The sequence below is a fragment of the Urocitellus parryii genome, chromosome 12 (genome assembly GCF_045843805.1).
Source record: "Urocitellus parryii isolate mUroPar1 chromosome 12, mUroPar1.hap1, whole genome shotgun sequence".
Classification (NCBI taxonomy): Eukaryota; Metazoa; Chordata; class Mammalia; order Rodentia; family Sciuridae; genus Urocitellus; species Urocitellus parryii.
In genome coordinates, this window is record NC_135542.1 from 6,298,563 (window position 1) to 6,321,566 (window position 23,004).

Sequence of the window (23,004 nt, forward strand, 5' to 3'; positions counted from 1 at the left end):
CTGAGCTGTCTGTGGGTCCCTGAGCCTGTCCTCCTAACTTGGGCAGCCCTCCTTGGCCCCCAGTCAGCCTGCCATCCCCACCCCTGTCCCCAGGCACACATCTTTCCCTGCTGGATGGCCTGCTCTCTCATCTCTCATCTGGACCTTCATGGTAGCCTGTCCCCACTCTTGTCACTAGGTTATATTCCGTCCGGGTGCCAAGATTTCCAAAAAGAAAACCTAGCCACAGCCCACTGCATGATATAAAATCATGAAGTGATTTTCTGCCGTCTTCAAATGACCGTCCAGCTCCTCGGCACACCCTTCATGTTGGGGCACTTTGGGACACTCCGGTCGCACCTCTTGGCACCATCCCATGTGGACCCAGGCATGAAGATAGTCGTGATATAATTGCTCAGTGGGGCAGCAACTAAATAGAGAAATGAATGGATAACCAACAACATTTCCCCAACACCTGCCTTTGTCTACTGACTGGCCATGCGATTCAGAATAACTAACATCAGAGGGACCTTGGCCGATACTGTTGGATCTGAGCCCTTTCAGTGTGGCGACTCATTTCATCCTCATAGCAACCATCAATGACAAATACTGTCATCAGCCTCACTTTGTCACTTGGGGGCACTGAGGCATGGAGGCTGAACTTCTATCCATGGTGCCCTTGTGTTTGGGAATCCCCGGCTTAAACAGCCTCTCAACTACTGGCACTAGGAAGCCAGTCCATGTCAGCTCTACCTTGGAATTTCTGTGTTGTCTGAGGGTATCATGGGGTTTGTGTTGATTTTTTGGGGGGTGGGGGGTATTACCAGGGATTGAACTCAGTGCCACTCGACCACTGAGCCCCATCCCCAGCCCCATTTTGTATTTTATTTAGAGGGATGGTTTCACTGAGTTGCTAAGCGCCTCTCTTTTGCTGAGGCTGGCTTTGAACTCACCATCCTCCTGCCTCAGCCTCCCGAGATGCCGGGATGACAGGCGTGTTCCACCCCGTGGGGCTTGTGTTGACTTTTATTGGGAACACATCTGGATGAGTCCCTCTATGATGCTCTCACTCCCCTTGGTCATGTGACCTTTACTGCCCATCTCTAGGCTCAGTGCTGACCCGTTGACCCCTGGGTCCTAGGGACTGATGTGGATTCTGGACGGCTCCTGGTGAGGGGAAGGGGGTGACTCCCACCTCTTTCTTTATTCCAGTTTGGGGGCAGAAGTCAAGCCTGGAGCCCCTGTTTTATAGACTGTTTGAGTAGGGAATGACTGATGTCATCTGCCACAGTGCCCACCTGTGCCAGATGAGGAAAGTGAGGTCCAGGAAGGAGTCACGTCCAAGATCACACTGCCCAGGGGTGGACACCATCATCAGGGTTGTTTGTCTATGATCCATCTGGAATTACACCTTAGACACGCTCTCTCTAAAGACACTTTGGCATCTTCTGCCTGCCTAAAAATCAGACAAGCCTGATCTTGTGCCTCCGTGAACCACCAGCTGCTGTGCTCAGATGATTTCATAATGCCCTCTTTTGTCATTGATCAACTAATGTGAGTGGCAGTGATGCCCAGAACTGGTAAGCAGGAAACTTACCAGTTCCTGGTAACTTTCTGCTCTTTGTTCCTACTGTGAGGACTTAACACACACATCCATACAGTCCCGGAGAAAGGCCCAAAGCCAGGCTACCAGGCTCCAAAACCTTCTACCTTATTTCATAACCTGAATAGAGTTTCAAGTATATATGGCAATAAGACCATTAATCTAGACCAATTTGGGATAAGGCCAATTTACTCGAATAAAGTGTCAGAAGCGCATGATATTTAAGGAATGCAGTTTAACTAGTCTGAGACTGGTTTTCAAGGCTTGAGCCAGACTTCAGGATCATCATCCTGGTACTGGGAGTAAAGTGACGAGAATCTGAATAGGTGTGTCTTGCATGCTGAGAAAATCTTGTAGGATTTTTGTAACTTTTAATTGAGCTTCTTAAAGAGAACACTTTCTAGTTAACATTCCAAAGATTGCTGGTGTTAAGTCTCAAGGAGAATCATCTTAAAATATTTTGTACCTGTGTATTTACTTACTTACAGCTACAAATAAGAAGATAGGCACCTTGAGCCGAGCACAGGTCTATAATTCCATGACTGACTTTGGAGGCCAAGGCAGGAGGATTGCATGTTCAGGGTCAGTCTTGGCAATTTAGCAAGAGCCTGCCTCAAAATAAAAATGAATGAATGAATGAAAAGGGCTGCGATTATAGTTCAGTGGTGAAGCACCCCAGGGTTCAGTCCCTAGTACTGTTAAAAAAAAAAAAAAAAAGAGGCAGATTTTTTTTTTTTTTCAAAGCATAGAACTACATGGTCTCCCCTGATATTTAATGGAGGGGATAGCTATTTATTTTGTATGGGCTTTTTGTTTGTTTGTTTTTGTTGTTCATTCCGTGAGACATTATTAGGGGTGGCGGGGTTTCAAGCACAGTGCTAGATGCTGAGCGGGCAGAGATGAACAGGCCTTGGCTCCTGCCCACGTGGGTTTTCCCTTGCCAGGATGACTGCAGGAAAGTGCTGAGAGCCAGGACAGAGGCAAGAGTTGCTGGGGTGACCCAGAGGAGGAAGCCAGGCTCAGGTCCACTGAAGGACCCAGGAGAAGCTCAGACTCAGTAGCCGTTTGGGGTGTGGGAGGCTGATGGAGTGGGAAGGGGCCAAGACAGGGACAGAGGGAACAGTGGTGGCAAAGAGTAAGAGGCTGGCGCGCTTGGTGAGGCCACAGCTGAAGTTCTCCGTGTTTCCAGGGGATATGGGGCGTGTGGAGACCTAAGTCAGAGCCTGGCATGAAGCACCCCTGGGCTTTGCTAGGGGCGTGGCCTTCTGGGCACACCCGAGAGCCAGGGAAGGTGTTTTGAACAGACCATTTGGTGACCCATAGTTGGTAGGCTTTCTGGATTGATTGGCAGATGTCAGTCCCTAGGCAGAGAGACAGATTTGAAGCCTGTTGCCCTAATGACTCCAGACGAGGACTGGAGATGGCTTGAGCTACTGTGCCACCAGCAATGGTCAGGAGCGACCTGGGTGGGCTTGGTGGTCTGCAGAGACAGAATGGTTAGGCTCGGGGAGAGGGTGGGTGGAGTGGTGGCAGCCTCAGGTTCACTGATCCGTGGTCTCCTTTGGGTGCACACCCACGTAGGTTTGGAGCTGTGGTGTGCCTGTGGGGGGAGCCCTGGGGACGGAACTTTTGCTGGGATAAGAATGAGTTTCACTTGGGGAGCCTATGGAGTCTGAGGTACTCATGGGCCCTGAGAGGATTTGTGCAAAAGCTAGCTGGAGATACAAGCCTGGAACTTACTGCATGTCACCATAAGGTCCCTGTTCAGGAGTGTTAAATAGGAACATTCAGAGAGAAAAAGAGGCATTATTTAGGGCTTGGGAGGGTTAAAAGGGTAGGCAAGTGGGAAATGTTTGTTTTTCTCTTTCAAATTCACTTGATGTTATTTTAGTGACTGTTCTGCAATGAGTGCATTCTCCTTCCTGACTTGCTATCTTAAGCAAGCACTTAGTCAGTTACACTTCCCTCCTTGGAAGTGGACAAAGTCTTTTTCCATTAATAATAAATGAACAGAATCTCAGTTTATTGTGTAGCCCAATTGCTGACCAGAATCTGTTGTAGCTCATGCTGTGTTGATGTGGAGGGGCTGTGGGTTTTTTTTTTTCTTTTTACTTTTGTGAAAACATTTGTATAAGCTCATTTATACATTTTTTGGAAAGTTTAAAAAGTCTCAGAGAAGAAGAAATCCGACCACAAGAACCAACCTCATCTTAATATATTATTAGTCTTTTCAGTGCTGTTCTGCATTATGTTATATTGTAGAAACAATTTGATCTCTTGCATGATGAAAGCAAGGCATGACCTTTGTGCTGACGTAGAAGTATGGAAAGACTTTTGCAAGTGGGTCCTGGCAGGGGGATACATTCCAGGTGGGGAATGGACCTTTACAAGTGGAAGCAACCTGGAAGAGGTCTTGGTTCCAGAACACTCCCCGACATCAAAATACTTACATATTCACATCTTTTTAATAAAACGGTGTAGTATTTCCATATGACCTATGCACATCCTCCCATATGTTCAAAAAAATCTCTAGATTACTTATAACACTGAATGCAATGTAAATGCCATGTAAATAGTTATGCTACTGTATTGTTAAGGGAATAATAACAAGGACAAAGTCTGTAAATGTTCAGTACAGATGCACTTTTTTCCCCCTAAGTATTTTAGATCGGCAGATGTGGAGCCTGTGGATATGGAGAGCTGATTGTAGTCTACTTTGATATAGATTAGATCTGGGGGGAAGGCAAGGGGGATACAAGACTAGAAATGTCTACTGGAGCAGATGATGGAAAATTTTTAAATATTAAATTATCAAGTTTGCTTCCAGTTCTGTCAAATCTTTCCCCACTCCCATTTTCTAACCAGAAGCCCGACATGGTAACATCAGTGACGTAGGAACATATCCATTGGTGGGATTGGGGCCAGGGACAGGTGGGGCATCAGTGCATTTAGAGACTTGCTGGAATAGTAATGTTTTTTTGTCTTTTTTTTCCATTCTTCCATTTTTCCAGGAGAATATGAAAGTGATACTCAGAACTGTTTGTCTCACAGTTCTACTGATTTCTTTAGAAGCTGGTAAGTTAAACACGTCCTTGTGTTCTTGTCTACTAAGAAAAACTGATTTAGAAGACACCAAGAACCTTCTCTAATAGTCATTTTTTTTTTTTCTCATCGGTTTCTGTTGTCTCCGGGGACTGTCCTGGTCAGGGATCTGTGTAGCTGGAAATTTCCTTCAGATACTTCACCACTTTTTCTGTCACTCACAATTGGGAAACCGAGGCCTAAGGAGGTTAATAACCCAGGGTCAAGGGGCAAGAGCTCAAATCTGGGTCTCGCTGGTTGGAGTGAAATCTTGGTTGTCTTTGGAGGAGGGGTTATGCAGTCTTTAAGAGCTTTTCTACTACAATCCTTCAGAAGATATTATTTTTTTTTTATTCCTTCATTTTCTCTTTTCCCTTCTCCATCCCTTATGTGAGTTTCTTGGGCCCCTTCCATATGCCAGGTACTAGGTGCTGGGGACGCAGCAGTGAATGTTCCAGACAGAAGTATCTGCCTGCAGGGAGTTTGCATTCCTGTAGGGGAGAGAATACATTAGATAAATAAATATACAGTGTGTCATTTGGTGACAAGGGTAGGGAGGAACAAAATAGGAAAGCAGGGTGTATAGTTTGGGGATTGGAGTGGGCAGAAGGTTAAATTTTTTGATAGTGTGGTCAGAAAAGGCCTTACCGAGAAGTTGACTTTTGATTTAAACCTGAAGGAGGGGAAGGAGAAAGCTATGTGGAGGAGGGGTGGAAGTATCCTGAACTGCACGTGCAAAGACCCTGAGGCTGAGTGCCTGGCATATTCTAGAAGCTAAAATACCAGTCTGGCTGGAGCATAGTGGCAGAAGGGAAGTCATCAGAGGTGTTGTTATTTAGATAAAGGGGAGATGGTAGAGGTTTGTTTGTATAGAACCTTGCAAGATCTAAGGATCTTGGCTTGTCATCTGACTGAGATGAAAAGACTGCAGGGTTTTTTTTTTTGTTTGAAACCGGAGAGGGGATCTGACTTATATTTTAATGGGCTCTTTTTGGCTCCTATTTTGAGAACAAATCCTAAGGAGGCAAAGGCAGAAATAGAGATGCCAATTGAGAAGCCATTTTGATAATACAGGCAAGTTAGTTGGTGACTGGACTCCAGGCAGGAAATGATGAGGCTTATCTGTAAGTGGCAAGGAGTGAGGAGGAGCCACATTTCAAATAGACTTTGAATCTAGACCCAACAGGGGTTTTCAGATGGATCGATTGTGAGGTGTGAGGGGAAGAATCAAGGACAACTCCAAGGGTTTTGGCCTGAATTAACCAAGGTGGAACTGTCACTGATACGGAGGGGAACGGTCACTCTGGGCATGGGAAGTTTAGCCGTCCCTTGGATGTCTAAATGGTCTAAATGGTGACATTGACAAAGCACTGCAGAGCTTGAGAGAGAGGTCTGAGTTGGGATGTAAAATTGGATGACTCGGCAGCAGGTGAGCTGAGAACCATGAGCTGAACATGGTCATCGAGTGTGTTTAGGAAAGATGACAACTTCAAGGACTGGACTTGAAGGCCATGCAAAGACTGGTGAGCTGAGGGCCGGGGCGGTGGCTCCATGGCAAAGTGCTTGCCTAGCATGAGTGAGGCCTGGGGTTGGATCCCCAGCACCTTGAAGAAAGAGGAGAAGAAGAAGGAGACGGAGAGGAGAAAGAGAAGAAAGAAAAGAGGAAGAGGAGGAGGAGGAGGAATGGGAGGAGGGGGAGGAGGAAGAGGAAGGCCCTGAAATATGGAAGGAGAAACAGATGAGTATCCTGAGAGTCAAGTCAAGAAAATACTTCAGGATGACAGAACCAGAGGGTGTACCTGTCAGTTGAAGATTTGTCAAGTGGGACGGTGTGGGAGAGTCGTGTATTTGGTTCAGCAACTTCAAAGTCACGGGTGGCTTTGGTTGGAAGGGTGCTGGTGGAGTGGGACAAATCTCACACAATGGAAACGTGGGTCTAACTGAGGAGACACAGTGGTTGCTGCTACAGCTGCTCCTCCTAGCTAGGAGTCCTCCCTCTGTGCTGGGGCCATGCTAAGTTCCTAGCCACTTTTATTCCAGGCATATTTTTAAAAGATTAAAATGTTTAAATATTTAAAAAATTTTTTAAAATATTTAAAATATTGATTGGAATATAATCAATATTCAATAAACCTTACATAGCTGGAGTGCATAATTTGAATGTTGACATGCATAGACAGTTCTGAAGCCATGATCACAATGGAGATAATAAACACTGCCATCACTTTCTAGTTTCCATCCCTCAGAATCCCTCCTTTCCGTCAATCCATCCCCATCTCCTTCCTCATCCCTAAGCATCTGCTGATCTGCTTCCTGTGGCTAGCAATTAGTTCGTGTTCTCTATAATTTTGAATAAACGGTATTATATGGTATATGCTCCTTTGAGAGGGAGGGAATCTGATCTCTTTCCTGTTGTTGAACATATTAATAGTTGATTATTTTCCTACATAGTAGTATTCTATTATGTAAATATAATTTGTTTATCTGCTGACATGTTGATGGATATTCTGGCTGTTTCTAGTTTGTTTGTTTTTTTTTTTCTCGCTGTGCTGGTGATTAAAACGAAGACTTTGGTGTCCTAAGCAAATGCTTTATCACTGAGCTAAAACCCTGGCCCTATTTCTGGTTTTTGAGAATTAAAAATAAAGGATTTATAAACATTGATGTACAGGTTTTTGAATGAGACATATGCTCTCATAATTTGGGGGTAAATAGGAATAGAATGGCTAGATCATTTAGGGGATGCACATTTAATTTTTTAAGAAAATTTCAGAGTCTCCTAAACTTGTACCATCTTACATCCTCATCAGCAATGCACGGAAGTCCCAGTTCCCCCACGTCTTCCCCATCACTTGCTATCACCAATCTTTCTTCATTCCAATCTGATAGATGATATCTGATCATGGTTTTAACTTGAATTTTGCTAATGATGTTGAGTTTCATTTCATGTGAGTATTTGTCATACATTTATCTTTTTTGGTGAAATTTCCAAATCACCTACCCATTTTTTTTTTTTTTTTTTTTTTTTTTTGGTGGTACTGGGGATTGAACCAGGGCCTTGTGCATGCGAGGCAAGCCCTCTACTAACTGAGCTATATCCCTAGCCCCGTTTTTTTCTAATTACTTGTCTTCTCATATTGGGTTTTGAGAAATCTTTAAATATTCGGAATACAAGGCCTTTATCATATATGTGGTTTGTAAATATTTTCTTCCTGTCTATCTTTTCATTTGCTTATGGTATCTTTCAAATAATAGAATTCTCAATTTTGTTGAAGTCTAATTTGCCTTTTATTTCCTTGTATAAATTGTGCTTTTGGTATTGCATATAAAAAGATCTTTGCCTAATCCTAGGGCATAAAATTTTCTTCTAGATGTTTAATAGTTTTAAGTTTTACATTTAAGCCTATGATTCCTTTTTATTGATTTGTAATTATTGTTTCATGCAGTTAAAAATTATATGGGAAAAAAGAGAAACTACATGCCCAAACTACCTATGTATTTTTAAAAATTTTATCTATGTAGTTTTAGATTTACCTCTGTAGTTACTGGTATTTTTTTTCTTTTTTTTTAATGTGGATTCTATTTATCATCTGGGTTCTTTTATTTTCAGCTTGAAGTCTTATGCACTTTATTTTTTCAGGGTAGGTATGCTTATGATGGATTTTCTTAGTTTTAGTTTATTTGTAAATGTATTAATTTCACCATCATTTTTGAAGGATGGTTTCTCCAGATATAGAATTTTTGATTGACAGTCATATTATTTTTAACTGGATGACATGTCTTAATATGTTATCCAGCAGCCTCCTGGCTTCTGTGGGTTCTAAGAGCCCATTGTTGATCTTATTGAAAATCCCTTGTATGTAATGAGGCATTTCTCTCTTATCACCTTCAAGACTTTCTATTTTTGTCTTTCTACAATTGGACTATGATGTACCTAGGTGTAAATATCTTTCAGTTCATCCTTGTGGGTTAACCTTGCAAAATCCGTACTTCCTGCAGTAAGTGACCACTGTAGTCATTACTTCTTTAATTTAAGGGTCAGCTAATGATTGGCCTTTCTTTAAATTCCTTGACTTGATAAATTTTATACCCTTTGCCAAGGGGTTCTAAGATTTGGGTATGCCTTACCACTCTGTCTTAGCCTTCAATGCCTGCTGATGTCTGATCTCTGAGTTATCTGGATGTAAGAGACTGGTACCTCTCCTGGGCATGTGAACAGCCCTACCTACGTGAGCACTCTTCTTGATTCCCTAGGAAGGTGTCAGAGCTTTCCAAAGCCCCTGTGGACTATGGATCTTCTTTGTCCTAACTGGCCTTAAGCTGCCATCATATTGAACAATTGGCCCTGAGTTTGTTCAACAGACACCCTGGGTGTAGGGCATTTCCTGTGGAGTTCCGAGTCAGGTCAGTCACAGCCCTCCTCTATAATGTGACTTCCAGGGACTGCCAGTCAGGTCAAAGAGGGGCAGTGCTCCTTAGGACTTTCTGAGGACCTACACACCTGATCTGTTCTTGAAAGTCTACTCTTTTCATAGCTGCTGTGTTTGCCAAGATTCTGGTTTTCGTGGCCCGATAGAGGGGATTGGGAGTGGTGTAGTTTACAAAGCCAGAAGCCTTACCATTCTACCTTGGTTCAGCAGATTTTCTTTTCTTAAATAAATATTCTGATAGTTGCAAGCTTTTCATTAAAAGTCAATCCTTTTGTTGTTTTTATGGAGGAATGATTGGAGACTCTTACTCTGCATTTTGGAGTTCTGTCTCTGAAGTTCTTTTAAATATTTTTCTTTGCACAAGGATGTATAATTTGTTAAAAAGACTTTTCTTTTTCCACTGCGTTAATTTTGCACTTTTGTCAAAAATTGATTAAATATATTTGTGTGAATTACATCCAGGATCTCTATTTTGTTCCAGCAATCTATTCATCTTTATGCTAATATTACCCTATTAATTAATAATATTAGCATAAAGATGAATAGATTGCTGGAACAAAATAGAGATCTTTATTGCTATATCTTTATTATATTAAGTATAACTTGATTTTAAGGCAATGTAACTCCAACTTCTTTTTTTTTTAAATCAAAGTTGTTTTGGCTATTCCGTATGAATCTTAGAATATATTTATCAATTTGTATGAAAAACTCTGATCCGATTCTGATTAGGATTGAATATAAATAAATTTTCAGAGAACTGATGTCTTTTTTATCATTTTTTCCTTTTGAATATTATAATATTATAATTATAGATAGTATTTGAGTTTATTTTGACAAAATCATACATGCAAGGAATTTTATTTCAATCTCCTTTCCTTTCCCCCTTTTCCTTCCCTCCTCCCTCCCCCTATTCTTTCTGCTTTACCCTACTAAACTTCCTTTCTTCTCTATATACCTATATATATCCCAGGGACAGGTAGTTCCTAGGGGTTTGCTCTGGTTTGGATATGGGGTGTCTCCCAAAAGGTTCATATTAGGCAATGCACAAATGTTCATAGGTGAAACAATTAGATTATGAGAGCTATAATCTAATCCATGGTTTGATGAATTTGAAAAATTAATAATTTTGAGGAATTACTGGGTGGTGACTATAAGTGAGTGGAGAATGATTAGAAGAAATAATTCACTGGGGAGTGTGACCTTGGGGATTATATTTTGTCCTTGGCTCTTTGCTCTTTCTTCTTTCTTCCTGGCTACCATGAGCTGAGCTTTCCTCCACCATCCTGCTCTGCCATGATGTTCTACCTCACCCTGGGCAGGGTGATGGAATCTGCCAGGCATGGATGGAGCCTCTGAAACTGTGAGCCCCCAATAATTTTTTGGGCTCTGAGTTGTTTTTGTCAGGTATTTTGGTCACAGTGATGGAAAGGTGACTAACACAGGGTTGTGGACAGCTTGGCCGGAGCTGCTTTGCATGGGAAGACTGCCGGATCCAGGGTTGGGCCCCCATCCAATTCATTATCCAACTCTCACACAGCAAGCCAATATTGCCACTGCCATAAATCAACCCAGGACCAGGTACCTGGCAGCTAGGGACAGCCCCTACTATGGAAATTGACCAGCCCTAAACTGGTTGCCCTGCCTTGACTTTCCTGTAGGAACTTAAACAATGGCTTTGGCCTAGGCTCTTCCCTTCCTCCTGCTCTGCCCCTTAACTAAACCTGGTTATTCTTCCTCCAGTCTCCTGTGATATGGATGCCCCTTCTCTGGAATGTCAGCAATAACAGCTTCTTTCAATAGCATTAGCCTCTCTGTGTCTTCAATCAGTCATCTGCTGAATTAAGACTCAGACTTGGAGACTGCTCACAGCTTACTTCAGTTTGTTCCTTTTCTAGTTTTTTAAATAGAATATGAAGTCATCAATTTGAGTTTTTTTTAATATGTTGAATTTATTGCTCTCAGTTTCTCTCTAAACACTGCTTTCATTGAATGCCACAGTACTGGCCTACTGGGTTTTGCATACATCATTCAGGCATGAATACTTTCTAATCTTCCTTTTAATTTTTTTTTGACTTATGGGTTATTTGGAAGAGTGTTAGTTTTCAAATCCATGAGGATTTCCTAGATATCTCTGTTATTGACTTTTAACTTAATTTCATTATCACAAGAGAATATGCTTTGTTTAATTTGAATTCTTTCAAATATATTGAGTCCTGGGTTATGAGGAAGAATATAATATATGTTAGTGGGTGTTTTATGTGTCTTTAGAGTGAATATTTCGCTGTTGTTGGGTAGAATTTTCTGTAAATATCGATCATGTCAAATTGACTGATGGTGTTTTTCAAATCTTCCACATCATTGTCAGTTATGTCCAATCTTCTGAGTGGATATTGAGATCTCTAATTAAAATTGTTGGTTTCTCTAGTTCTTACAGTTCTATTTGCCTTTTGGGGGGAGGGGTGGGGAGTTCTGGGGGTTGAACTCAGACCACTATCCCCAGCCCTATTTTGTATTTTATTTAGAGTTAGGGTCTCACTGAGTTGCTTAGTGTCTGCTTTTGCTGAGGTTGGCTTTGAACTCATGGTCCTCCTGCCTCAGCCTCCTGAGCCATTGGGATTATAGGCATGCACCACCACATCGGGCATTTGCTTTTGTTTCATGTATTTTGAAGCACTGTTAATAGATGCATAAATATTTATTAATGGGAAATTATCTTTTCTCCCTGCTAATGTTCTATACTATACAAGTCTACTTTGATCATGCCATTCAAGCTATTTATTTATTGTTTTTATTTTTTACTGCAGCGTAGTTGACAAAAGTCGTATGAGTTTATGGTGTCCAATGTAGTGTCTTGGAATATGTATACATTGTGAAATGGGTAAACCAAGCTAGTTAAATCAAGCTTGCTATTGATTAGTGTCAATGTGGCATATATTTTTTATTTTTAACCTACTTTTGTCCTTGTAGTAAAATGGTGTATGAGAATGTGTGTGTGTGTGTGTGTGTTATACACCATATAGTTTTCTATTTCTTTTTTCAGCTTGGCCATCTCTACCTTTCAACTGGAGTCTTCAGACTACTGTGATTATTAGTATACTTGGGTTTAATTTTAGGATTTTTCTATTTTCTCATTTCTCCCATCAATTGTGTTATTCCTCTTTCTGCTGCCTTTTACCTTATTTGATCTGTGTTGGTTAATTAATCACAACTCTTTGTTATATGGTTTTTAAATAACTGCTCTAAGCCTTAGGTATCCATCTTTTAAATTATTACTGTTAACTTTCAAGTGATTCTGTACAATTTGTGAAATATAAGATCCTTAATGCTATACATCCTTGCTTGTATTTTGCCCTCTTATTTCCATATATCTTATTCCTCTATATGGTGTAGACCTCCTAGGACATTATTTTTTAATTTAAGGATTCAGTTCTCTTTAAAGAGATTAGAATAATAGGGAAATTGTTTTATAATGAAGTTAATTATTTTATAATATAGTTAACATTTCTGATGCTATTTATTCCTTTGTGAAGATTGGTTTTTATGATAATATTTCTTTTCTTTCTGAAGGTATATCTTATAGTATAGGTCTACTGGTAATTACTTCTTACAGCTTTAAAAAATCTGAAAAAAAAATATTTTTCCTTAATTTTGAAAGACATTTTCAATGGGTTCAGAAGTCTACTTGTCTTTCATCGCTGGAAGGATATTGTTCTTCTATCTCTGACTTGAATTGTTTCTGGAAAGAAAGCTGCAGTGTATTTCTTTGTTCACCTGTAATAATCACATCCCCTTTTTCTGGATACTTGAAAGATTTTCTCTTTGTTGCTGGTTTTTAGCAATGTGGTTGTTAGGTGTTTGCTGTAGTTTTCTTCATGTTTCCATTGTATGAGATTTATTATGATTTGGGGGGCTGTGAGTTCATTATTTTCATTAATATCTTGAAAAAAATTCATCTTCAAATATTTTTGTTTTGCCTACTTCTTTTCTTCAGCAATTCATATTACACATATTGATGTCGTCCTAAGCTAACTAATGCCACATCTGTTTTGTTCTATTATTTTTCCATCTGTGATTAACTTTGGATAGTTTGTAATGCTGTGTCTTTCAGTATTACAAGACATAGCATTACTTATTAATCTTTTTTTCTACAATGTCAAAGCTACTATACACCCAGCCAGTGAATTTTTTAACTCAATATTATATTTTTCCATCTGTAAAAGTGTTTTTAACCTCTTCTGCGTCTTTACTCGGTATGGTTTGTCTTTCCTCTACCATCTCGGACACATGGAGTTCAGGAGAAATACCTATTTCAGATCCTGTCAATATTAAGTCTATCATCTCTGTTATTTCTGGGTCAGTTTTGGTTGGTTGATTTTTTTCCCTTCCCCGTGATTGCATGTTATCACTTCATTGCATGCCTAACAGTTTTTTAAAACATATTGTTGGGATTTGTTGTTACGTATTCCTATATGCACATAATATAACAATATAATTTGGGCAGTATCACTCCCTAGCATTTTTCCCCTCTTGGTCCTTTTCCTCTACTGAACTCCCTTTGATTTTCATGAGATCCATCCCCCACCTTTGTTTTCCTTTATTCCTTTCTAGTTTCTGCATGAGAGAAAGCATAAGACTTTTATCCTTCTGAGTTTGACTTATTTCACTTAACATGGTTATCTTTAGTACTATCTGTTTTCCTGCAAATGACATAATTTTATTTTCTTTATGGCTAAATAAAATTTCATTCTGTCTATACACCACATTTTTCTTTATCCATTCATCCATCAATGGATACCTAGGCTGATTCCATAGTTTGTCAGTTGTGAATTGTGCTGCTATGAACCTGGGTATGCATGGATCACTATGCAAAATGACTTTAATTCTTTAAGATAAATACCAAGGAGGGGTATACCTGGGTCATATGGTGGTTCCGTGCCTTGTCTTTTGAGGAGACTCCATACTGATTTCCAGAGCAGTTGCACTAATGTGTAGTTCCACCAACGATGTAAAAGTGTTCTTTTTTCTCCACAACCTTTCCAGACATTGTAGATTTTACCATGTTATATCTGTTTTTCTGTTTATAAAAATGTTCATGATCTTTGTTCTGCCGCAGGACGGTTATTTGGAAGTGGTTTTATACTTTCAGGTCTTGCTTTAAGCTTCATGAGAATCAGAAGAGTATATATTTGAATCCTAATTTTCCCCAACTAGTGAGTCAGAAGCTTCTGGGCATTCTACTTGCTGCCCCATGATGAATGAGGTTTCCCCTGAGGGCTGTAAGTGTGCTCCTTCTTATTCTTTTGGCATTTTGACTCTAGATCTGGCTCTTTAAAAAAAAAAAAAAACTGATTTTTATACTGATTTATACTTAGCTAAAAACTCCAGGGGACTATCTGGGGATCTGCAAACACTCTCTATGTGTGCCACCATAACCACGTGGGCACTTTGAGCTGCAAACTCTGAAGTTACACAGATTCCCAACCCCATCTCTTCCACTCAGAGAGACACTGGACTTTGCCTGTGTTTCCTCTTTGCAGTGTCATAGCCAGGCAGTAATTTGGACAGTTAACTTTGGATAATTGCTCCCTTCCTTTATTTCAATTTTCCTGAGATCTCTGTGCTTTATTCCTTCCTTCTCGGGGCCTTGAACAGTGCGTTTTATAAACTTTGTTCATTTTTTAGTTGTTCAGTTGGGAAGGTGAATCCAGTCCTCGTTGTTTCATGTTATTCTGAAGTGGCTGTCTCCTCTCCTACATTATTCCTGTTTCTTATATGAACAAAGAAGGAGTAAGAGAGGTTAGGTAATGTGCCCAAGGGTACAGTACGCAGGTAATAAGAGACACAGATAGAACTGAATGTAAGTCTTCCAGGCTCCCAAGATGATGCTCTTCAGCATAAGATTGGAAAACTTTTATATGTAGTATGAATCAGTGTATTCGATGATTGTTGTGTTTATGTGTGTCTATCACATTAAGAAACATTGGAAAAATTTCTAATGGAAGTTGCTTCCCCTTTCTCCCTTTCAAAGATGAATGTAAGATACGTGAAGAATCAGTCATTTTAGTTTCATCTGCAAATGAAATTGATGTTCGTGCCTGTCCACTTAACCCAAATGAAAACATAGGCTCGGTGATTTGGTATAAAAATGACAGCAAGACACCTGTATCAAAGGAGCAAGACTCCAGGATTCATCAAGACAAGGATAAACTCTGGCTTGTCCCCGCTAAGGTAGAGGATTCAGGACATTACTACTGTTCAGTAAGGTAAGAGAGTCCTCTGTTACAAACGTGTTCCAAGTACCTACAATAGTTGAGGACAGAAAAATCTCTAAATAATTTTTAATTTCCCTATTTCACTTTATTTTAGAAATTCAACTTTCTGCCTTAAAATTAAAATAACTGCCAAGTTTGTGGAAAACGAACCTAACTTGTGTTACAATGCAGAAGCTATATTCACACAGAAATTACGCATTGCCGGAGATGGAAGACTTGTGTGCCCTCATTTGGATTTTTTTAAGGATGAAAATAATGAGTTTCCCACAGTAAAATGGTATAAGGTAATCTTATTTTAAATATGGCATTTTACTTATTTAGGAGATGAAATATTTTTATGTGTTGGACACAAAATGAATCTGCAACGTACTTTTTCCATTTCTAGATTGTGTTCTGTCGTTGTGAAGGTTAATAGGGAATCTAAAAAGAATCATAAGATTGCGTTCATTTAATTTGAAGCTTAACTAAAATCTTACTTATCATTGTATTTATTTAATAAGATATAGTTGAAAAAAGTAACAGGATAAATGAAACCTGTTTAAGGACAAGACTGATTATAAAGTGAGGTGTTTAAAAGATAACTATCTATTATAGATTACTCCATGTTTTATTTAAAACTAAGTGGTCCTTAAATAACTTGATAGTTTCTGTAACTGTTAGAAAAGTGGCTTGACTAGCATTTCATATCATATTTTGGCACTTTTAACCTACCTCATCTGGTAGAACTTAATGGGAAATCATCTTTTAGAGGTTAGGAAAAGCAAAATAGTATCAGTGAAGAAAGAGAGCACAGCATTGATAAGAAATTACAGTGTTCACATTCTTTCCTCAAACACGTTTTTCTTGCTTAATTAATTTGCCCTTCACTTGTGTTTGTAGCACAAGGCTCCGACATAAAAAATTTAATGATTTTTGCAAAAAGAAAAATTTTTTAGGTATATTGGGCAAAGTAACTAGTTAATTTTCAATGCTTCTTTTCTCCCTCTTGTCTAGGATTGCAAACCCCTGATTCTTGACAACGTATACTTCGTTGGAGTCACAAATACGCTTCTTGTGATGAATGTCACAGAGGGCCATAGAGGGAAGTACACTTGTCATGCATCCTACATGTACTTGGGAAAGCCATATCATATTACCCGGGCAATAGACTTTATTACTCTAGGTGAGTCATAACTCCAGCCCAGACACCATGACTTGAACATTACTTTCGTTGTCTGTAGAGGAACTAAATCTAAGAGAATCTAAGATGATTCCACAAAGGTCCCCTGGCTTTAGTTTAGCTTTTTGTTCCTGAATATGTAATGGAAACATTTTTCATTTTCATTTTAGATGCAGTGATAATTAAACAGAGATGTTATATGCTAAACTTTCCAACTCACCTAGGAGCCTTATTGCTTGACATGGCTAAAGATGTTCTTGGGAGAGCTCTGGGGCTCCCCTGGCTGAGAGCCTGCCCTTGAGGAGTCTCTGAGTGTCTCTCAACAAGAATAATGGCCACAGATGAGCCTTGGGATAAGTCATACTCCCAGGACCTCCTCCTGTGCGTTCTGTGTCAGCCCAGTCATTTGCCCTCTCTAAGGCTGTTTCCTCTTTTGTAACATGATGCCACCTCCCAAGGTCATTGGGAAGCTTGGATTTGAGGATGTGCAGCTTGTGTTCATGTGTCTGAGGCCAAGCGGTTGTGAAGGGCAAAACAGGTGTGCAGCTAATTGTGATTGTTCTTAATTTTCTTTGGGCTTTCAGTTCTGTATTGACCGTGTTTCACAGTAAGTTATTTGACAACAAAATGAAGCAAAATGTACTTCTATAGATTACCTAAAAATGGGCAGGACACTCAGGCTTTCTGTAAATGTTGGCTTGAAGAATAGAACAGTTAATCTAACTGGAAGTTTTGCAAGTTAAAGGGTGTCTATTATATTGGAATAACAGGTGTAAGTTGAGACTGTCTGATCACTCAACACACAGCAACATTTTTCTATGATAATTAATTTTTCAAAGATTAATGATATTGAATAACAATTAATTCCCACAAGCATCACCGAAATCCTAATTTTCAGTGGTCTTTGTATCACAACCACATTTCTGGGTTTTCAACAGCCTTCCTGATTCTTGTGTAGCTCTGGTCTCCTTACACAGCAACCAAACCGGGGAGAACGGGCACTAGGAATTTTTAAAAATAGATCCAGTGTGTCTTAAATACTCTTCTGTCTCCTTGTCTGATCCCATTTGTAGAAATAATATACTTTACCCCGATGAGTAAATATTTTATTTTTCCTCCAGACGCAACCCAATGAGGCTGAATGTTTTTCATTCATAAAACATATTTTTTGAATATGCGTTGTGTGCCAGGAACTGTTTTAAGAATAGATTAGGGGGCTGGAGATGTGGCTCAGCGGTAGCGCGCTCGCCTGGCATGCGTGCGGCCCGGGTTCGATCCTCAGCACCACATACCAACAAAGATGTTGTGTCCGCCGAGAACTAAAAAATAAATATTAAAAATTCTCTTTCTCTCTCTCTCTCTCTCTCTCTCTCTCTCTCTCTCTCTCTCCTTTCTCACTCTCTCTTTAAAAAAAAAAAAAAAAAAAAAAAAAAAAGAATAGATTAGGAAGCCAACCAACAAGCAATAGACATTATTCTGTCCTGCAGTGGATTACTGGAAATTCGAGTTCATCATTTCTGATCATTTTTCTCTCGGCCACAGATCAACTCTGAAAGCCAATCGATCTGACTGTAAAGAAGGCTTAGATCAATTTCTGAGGCTCTTGACAACTTTCTGCCTGTTTTAATAAATTGCACCAAAGTGCTTGGCATCTGTCAATAACCATATGCACCCATAAGCACAGCACTGTCAGTGTTAGCAGTGTTACTAAATACAAGTAGGCCTGGCACTCTCCTCGCCTTTCCTGATTTGCTCTAAGAGAGCGTTGTCTTGAGTGTATGGGTTGGCAGGGTCCAGTTTGGTGAGGATGCTCAGGTAGCCGCAGCCTCTGTGGGCTCCCTGCCTCCCCGGTCACCTCCTGTCTCCTGCTGTCTATTCACCGTCTGGCCTGGTATCTGTTTAGTATGTTTAGCCAAGTGTTGTCATTACTTGTGATTCTCATGTATAAGAGACTGAGAAGCCCTGTGGGTATTTTTTCTTTCAGAGGAAATCAAACCCGACAGTCCTGTGATTGAAAGTCCAGCAAACGGGACCCTGGAAGTGGAGCTGGGTGAGTAGGCCCTGGTCGGATGTGCCAGAATCATTCCTGCGAACTCAGATGAAAAGTGGCACGAGTTATATCCCAAGGTGTCCTTCTATTTTTGTTTGTTTTTTGATTCTTATGGCAAAAAACCTAGCCACGTCTGGTTGGCACAGCTCTCCTTTCTCATGAAACCCAGGCAGAGGCGAAGTTCAAATTAGGAACAAGAACTGTCATCATCCATCCACCTGGCACAGGATTTATCACCAGAGCTAAGTTTTAGGCAGAAGGGTAAGACTCCAGGTCAAAAAGATGATCGTTATTCAAGAAAAAAATACTTTTGCAAGTTAATGGACCTTTTTTTTTTAATATCAAGAATAAAGCTACATGTGGCTGTGTACGTATAGAATTAAGCCAATTACTTAATTCAGTTACATTAAAAACTAGTTCCCCTGCCACATTTGCCTTATTTCAAGGCATTAATAATAATCAGGGACTTCTGTTGTTGTAGTCCAGACACAAAAACAGGTTCTTGTCTCAGAGGATCAGTTCTCTTCCTAGGGAAACTGCAGGAAGGCCATGAACAGTTGTTCACAAATTAGGAGTTTGGAACCTGTGAATTTTGTGCTTTGCCAAGTTTGTCAAAATTCTTAGTGGAAAGTAATAGAAAGACATTCTTAGATATCAACAAAGATGCAGAGATGACAGTACTCTAAATATAGGCAAATAGAATTTGTGTGGTTTTTCCCATCCTTCAAATTTCCTTTAAATTATTCTCCTTCAGGGCCTAACCACCCCGCCCCCATCCCTTTCTCTGTTTAGGCGGCTTTGCTTGTCTGTTGGTGTGCTATGGCCCTTGTAGGGTGACAGAACATACACCTCAGATTTTCTTGCTCCCCTCTCCAAGAACTCCTTTGGCTCTGTTGGCCATAGTCATGCTGAGAAAGTATGCCCTAGACCTGTAAAATGGAGAGCTCTGAAGTCTAGATTGCACTGATCCAAAAGTAGCTTCATTTTAGGAGATACTTATTTTAATATATCATGTTGTATCAGAGGCACATTTTACCCAGTCATAGGAATATTCTGACAGATATAAAACAGCCATTGATAAGATTCATACCAATTCCTAATAAAATGACTTTAAAAATAAGATTTGGGGAATATTTCCTTAACTTAATAAATATAATCAACGTGAATCAGTGGTTACCAACATTTTTTTTTTTTTTTTTTTTTGGTACCGAGGATTGAACTCAGGATACTTGGCCACTGAACCCCATCCCAGCCCTATTTTATATTTTATTTAGAGACAGGGTCTCATTGAGTTGCTTAGTGCCTCGCTTTTGCTGAGGCTGGCTTTGAACTCAAGAGCCTCCTGCTCAGCCTCCCCAGATGCTGGGATTATAGGCCTGCACCACTGTGCCCAGCGGTTCCCAACATTCTTAATGCAAAGCACTGTAGACATTTTTACTGAAGCCAACAGAAAGACAAAGATGCCTGCCTAATCAGCATGATTTAACATAGTTCTAAAGTACCAAATATGTGATTGAAGAAGAAACCAAGAGATGCTTACTATAAGGGGAAAAAAAAAAGATTTTTTAAATTATTAATTTGAGATCACATAATCATCTATCTGCAAATCCCAAGAGAATGACTGGGAAAATTTAATTATAATTAATATTTTATTCATTAGACATGATAAACTCACCAATTTAAAATATTAGACTTATTTAGCAATAACCAGCTAGAAAATGTAATGGGAAAAGAGATTCCATTTTAATACCAAATGTCTGTAAAAATATATTTTAAAATGTTTTCAAAATGTGTGATGTTTATAAGGGAGGAATAAAAACCTCAAAATATAAAGCTCAGAAAAACTGAGAATTTATGATGGGGGTGGGGTCTTCAGAGGGGGAAATTGACTCTTAGGAGTGAAAAAATCTCCATCAACAGATAGACTGTATATCTATTAGAATTCTAGAAGGGATGCCTGGGGCTGTAACTTAGTAGTAGAGCGCTTGCCTAGCATTCAGGAGGCTCTGGATTTGATCCCAGTCAGCATCCCCCACTGCAGGGGGAGGGAGAGTGGGAAGGAGAGAGATGTAGAGGGACTTAAAAATTTACAAAGAAGGAAACAAATTACATATATATATATATATATATATATATGGGCAAAATGAAAACCATATTAAGAAACACTGATTGAGGAAAATTGTAATATAGACAAGTCTGTTTTTCCTATATGAGAAACTAGAAATTGTAAATGAAAATTCATTCAGATTTAATGGAGAGATTCATTATAGATTTAATGGAGAAATATTAAAAAATGTGAGTGGACTTAAAAATTTTCATATATTCTAAAATTCACTAGGGTATTAAGATAATATTGGTAAGAAGCAAATACTAAAAAATGATATTAGCCTTTGCTTTAAAACTTCATTAATTAAAAGAATGTGGTAATGTTGGCATGATGGCACCCATTCAGATTAATTGAGAAAGTTCAAACTAAATGAGTATTTATTTTATGATAAAGGCAGCCTTGTGAAATAGTGAGGAGGAAAATTGTTATCATTCATGGGTCTTTCTGGAATGATGAACAGTATTTGGATAAAAACATTAAGTGAAAAACTCTCCCTCAAGCTATAGGAAATTGTATTCAAGATAGATCAAAGAATAAAAATAAAACAATAACAAGGAAATCTTATATACCTAAAAAAATGTACATGGATATTTTCCTGATTTGTTGGTAGAAAGCACCTTCTTATTTAAAAATATTTATTTATTCAAGCACTGGAGATTAAACCCAGAAGTGCTCTACCACTGAGCTACATCCACAGTCCTTTTTATTTTTTATTTTGAGATGGGGTCTTGCTAAGTTACCCAGTCTGGCCTCAAATTTGTGATCCTCCTGTCTTAGCTTCCCCAGTTGCTAGATTACAGGTGTGTGCCCTGAAGCCTGGCTAGAGAGGACTTTTAGAAAAACTATAGTGAAACCAGATAAAAATTTTTTTTAAACTATTTTGACCAAATGAAAAATAAAGAGATCTACATCAAAGAATTCCCATAAGCAATAATAATGTGGAAGCAACCAACTTAGAAAACTACTTAAAACATTTTGTGTGCATTTTAAAAAGTTAAAAATCCTCAGTGAATACAGAGAACCTGCACATCCGTAATGTGAACATGAGATTAAACAATGGTTGGTAGTACAAGTGGACCATGCGGAGAGGAAGGGAAGGAATTTATAATGGGGATGGGGTCTTCATAGGGAATGAGATGGATCAAATTATGTGCACATACAGATACAGTATAATGAATCTCCCAATTACATAAAATTTTAATATACCAGTAAAAATAGTAATAATTTAAAAATGGTTGGTATGCAGAAGGAACAGTTCTTAAAAGAATCCACGAAATACTAAGCTTATGAAAAATGTTAATTCACCATGAGTTCAAGAAATGCAGGTGGGCTGGGGGTGTATGTTGCTCAGTGGTAGAGTACTTGTTTAACATGTCTTGGGTTTGATCCTCAGCACCACAAAGAGAAGAAAGGCGGGGGTGTGGGAAGGAAAGAAAACCCAAATGCAAATGAAAATTTAACTTAAGTGCATTTATTTTCCTCCTTCTCTCCGTTGGTAATGACTAAGCAAGACCACATGTTATCCGGGAGTTTGGGGAGAGCAAGCAAATGGGTGCAGACTCCCTGGAGAGAAGAAGTCTGGCCCTTTAATTCAATTCTACTTCCTTATTTTTATTCAGGGTAATATTTCAGGATATGTACAAACACTGATATATAAACAAGGATATTCTCTGGAATAATAATCATATTAATGAAAAGTTAGAAACAAATTGTGTTGAGCAATAGGAAATTGTTAGAGGCTATTTATAGTATTAAATCCTAAGCAGCCACAAAACAGTCTATTTTGGAGGACTAATCATGGAGCCTGAAATTCCCAGTCCACAATAATTACAAAATAGTGGACAATAAAGTCTCATTTTTAAAAATTACTTATGTGCACAGAGAAGATAAGGAATGAGACACACAGAGTTATTAATCGTGGGTATCTCTGGGTGGTAAGTTTAAGGCAATTTTCCTCTGTGCTTTTCTAGCATTTAAAATTTTTGTTCCATAGCCATTTGCTAAAATAGATCAAAACCCACTTCATCTGATGATTAATAATATATTGCTTTGCAGGATCCCACGTCCAATTGGTCTGTAATGTCACTGGCCACTTCACTGACCTTGTCTACTGGAAGTGGAATGGGTCACTGATTTCACCTGATGATCCAATCCTGGTGGAAGACTTTGAATTGTGAGTGTGTCAATCGATGTTATGTTAAAGTCTGTGTCGTATTTTTATATATAACCTTGACAGTTTAATCTAATATTGAAGATTAGTTGGAAGTTGATGGTTCTTAATCCTTTGCTGCCCATTTTGAGTTTCGCGAAGTAAGCTAAACAG

General features: G+C 39.2%; 1 protein-coding gene across 1 annotated transcript in view; it reads left to right on the plus strand.

Annotated features, from left to right (window-relative positions):
• Il1r1 (interleukin 1 receptor type 1) overlaps positions 1-23,004 on the plus strand; it is a 79,641-nt gene that overhangs the window by 50,922 nt on the left and 5,715 nt on the right. The window contains exons 5-10 of the mRNA XM_026408625.2: positions 4,594-4,657; positions 15,122-15,356; positions 15,460-15,649; positions 16,359-16,527; positions 18,509-18,574; positions 22,737-22,854. Of these exons, the coding sequence (XP_026264410.2) occupies positions 4,600-4,657; positions 15,122-15,356; positions 15,460-15,649; positions 16,359-16,527; positions 18,509-18,574; positions 22,737-22,854 (836 nt within the window). The 5' untranslated portion in view covers positions 4,594-4,599. The remainder of the gene's footprint in view (positions 1-4,593; positions 4,658-15,121; positions 15,357-15,459; positions 15,650-16,358; positions 16,528-18,508; positions 18,575-22,736; positions 22,855-23,004) is intronic.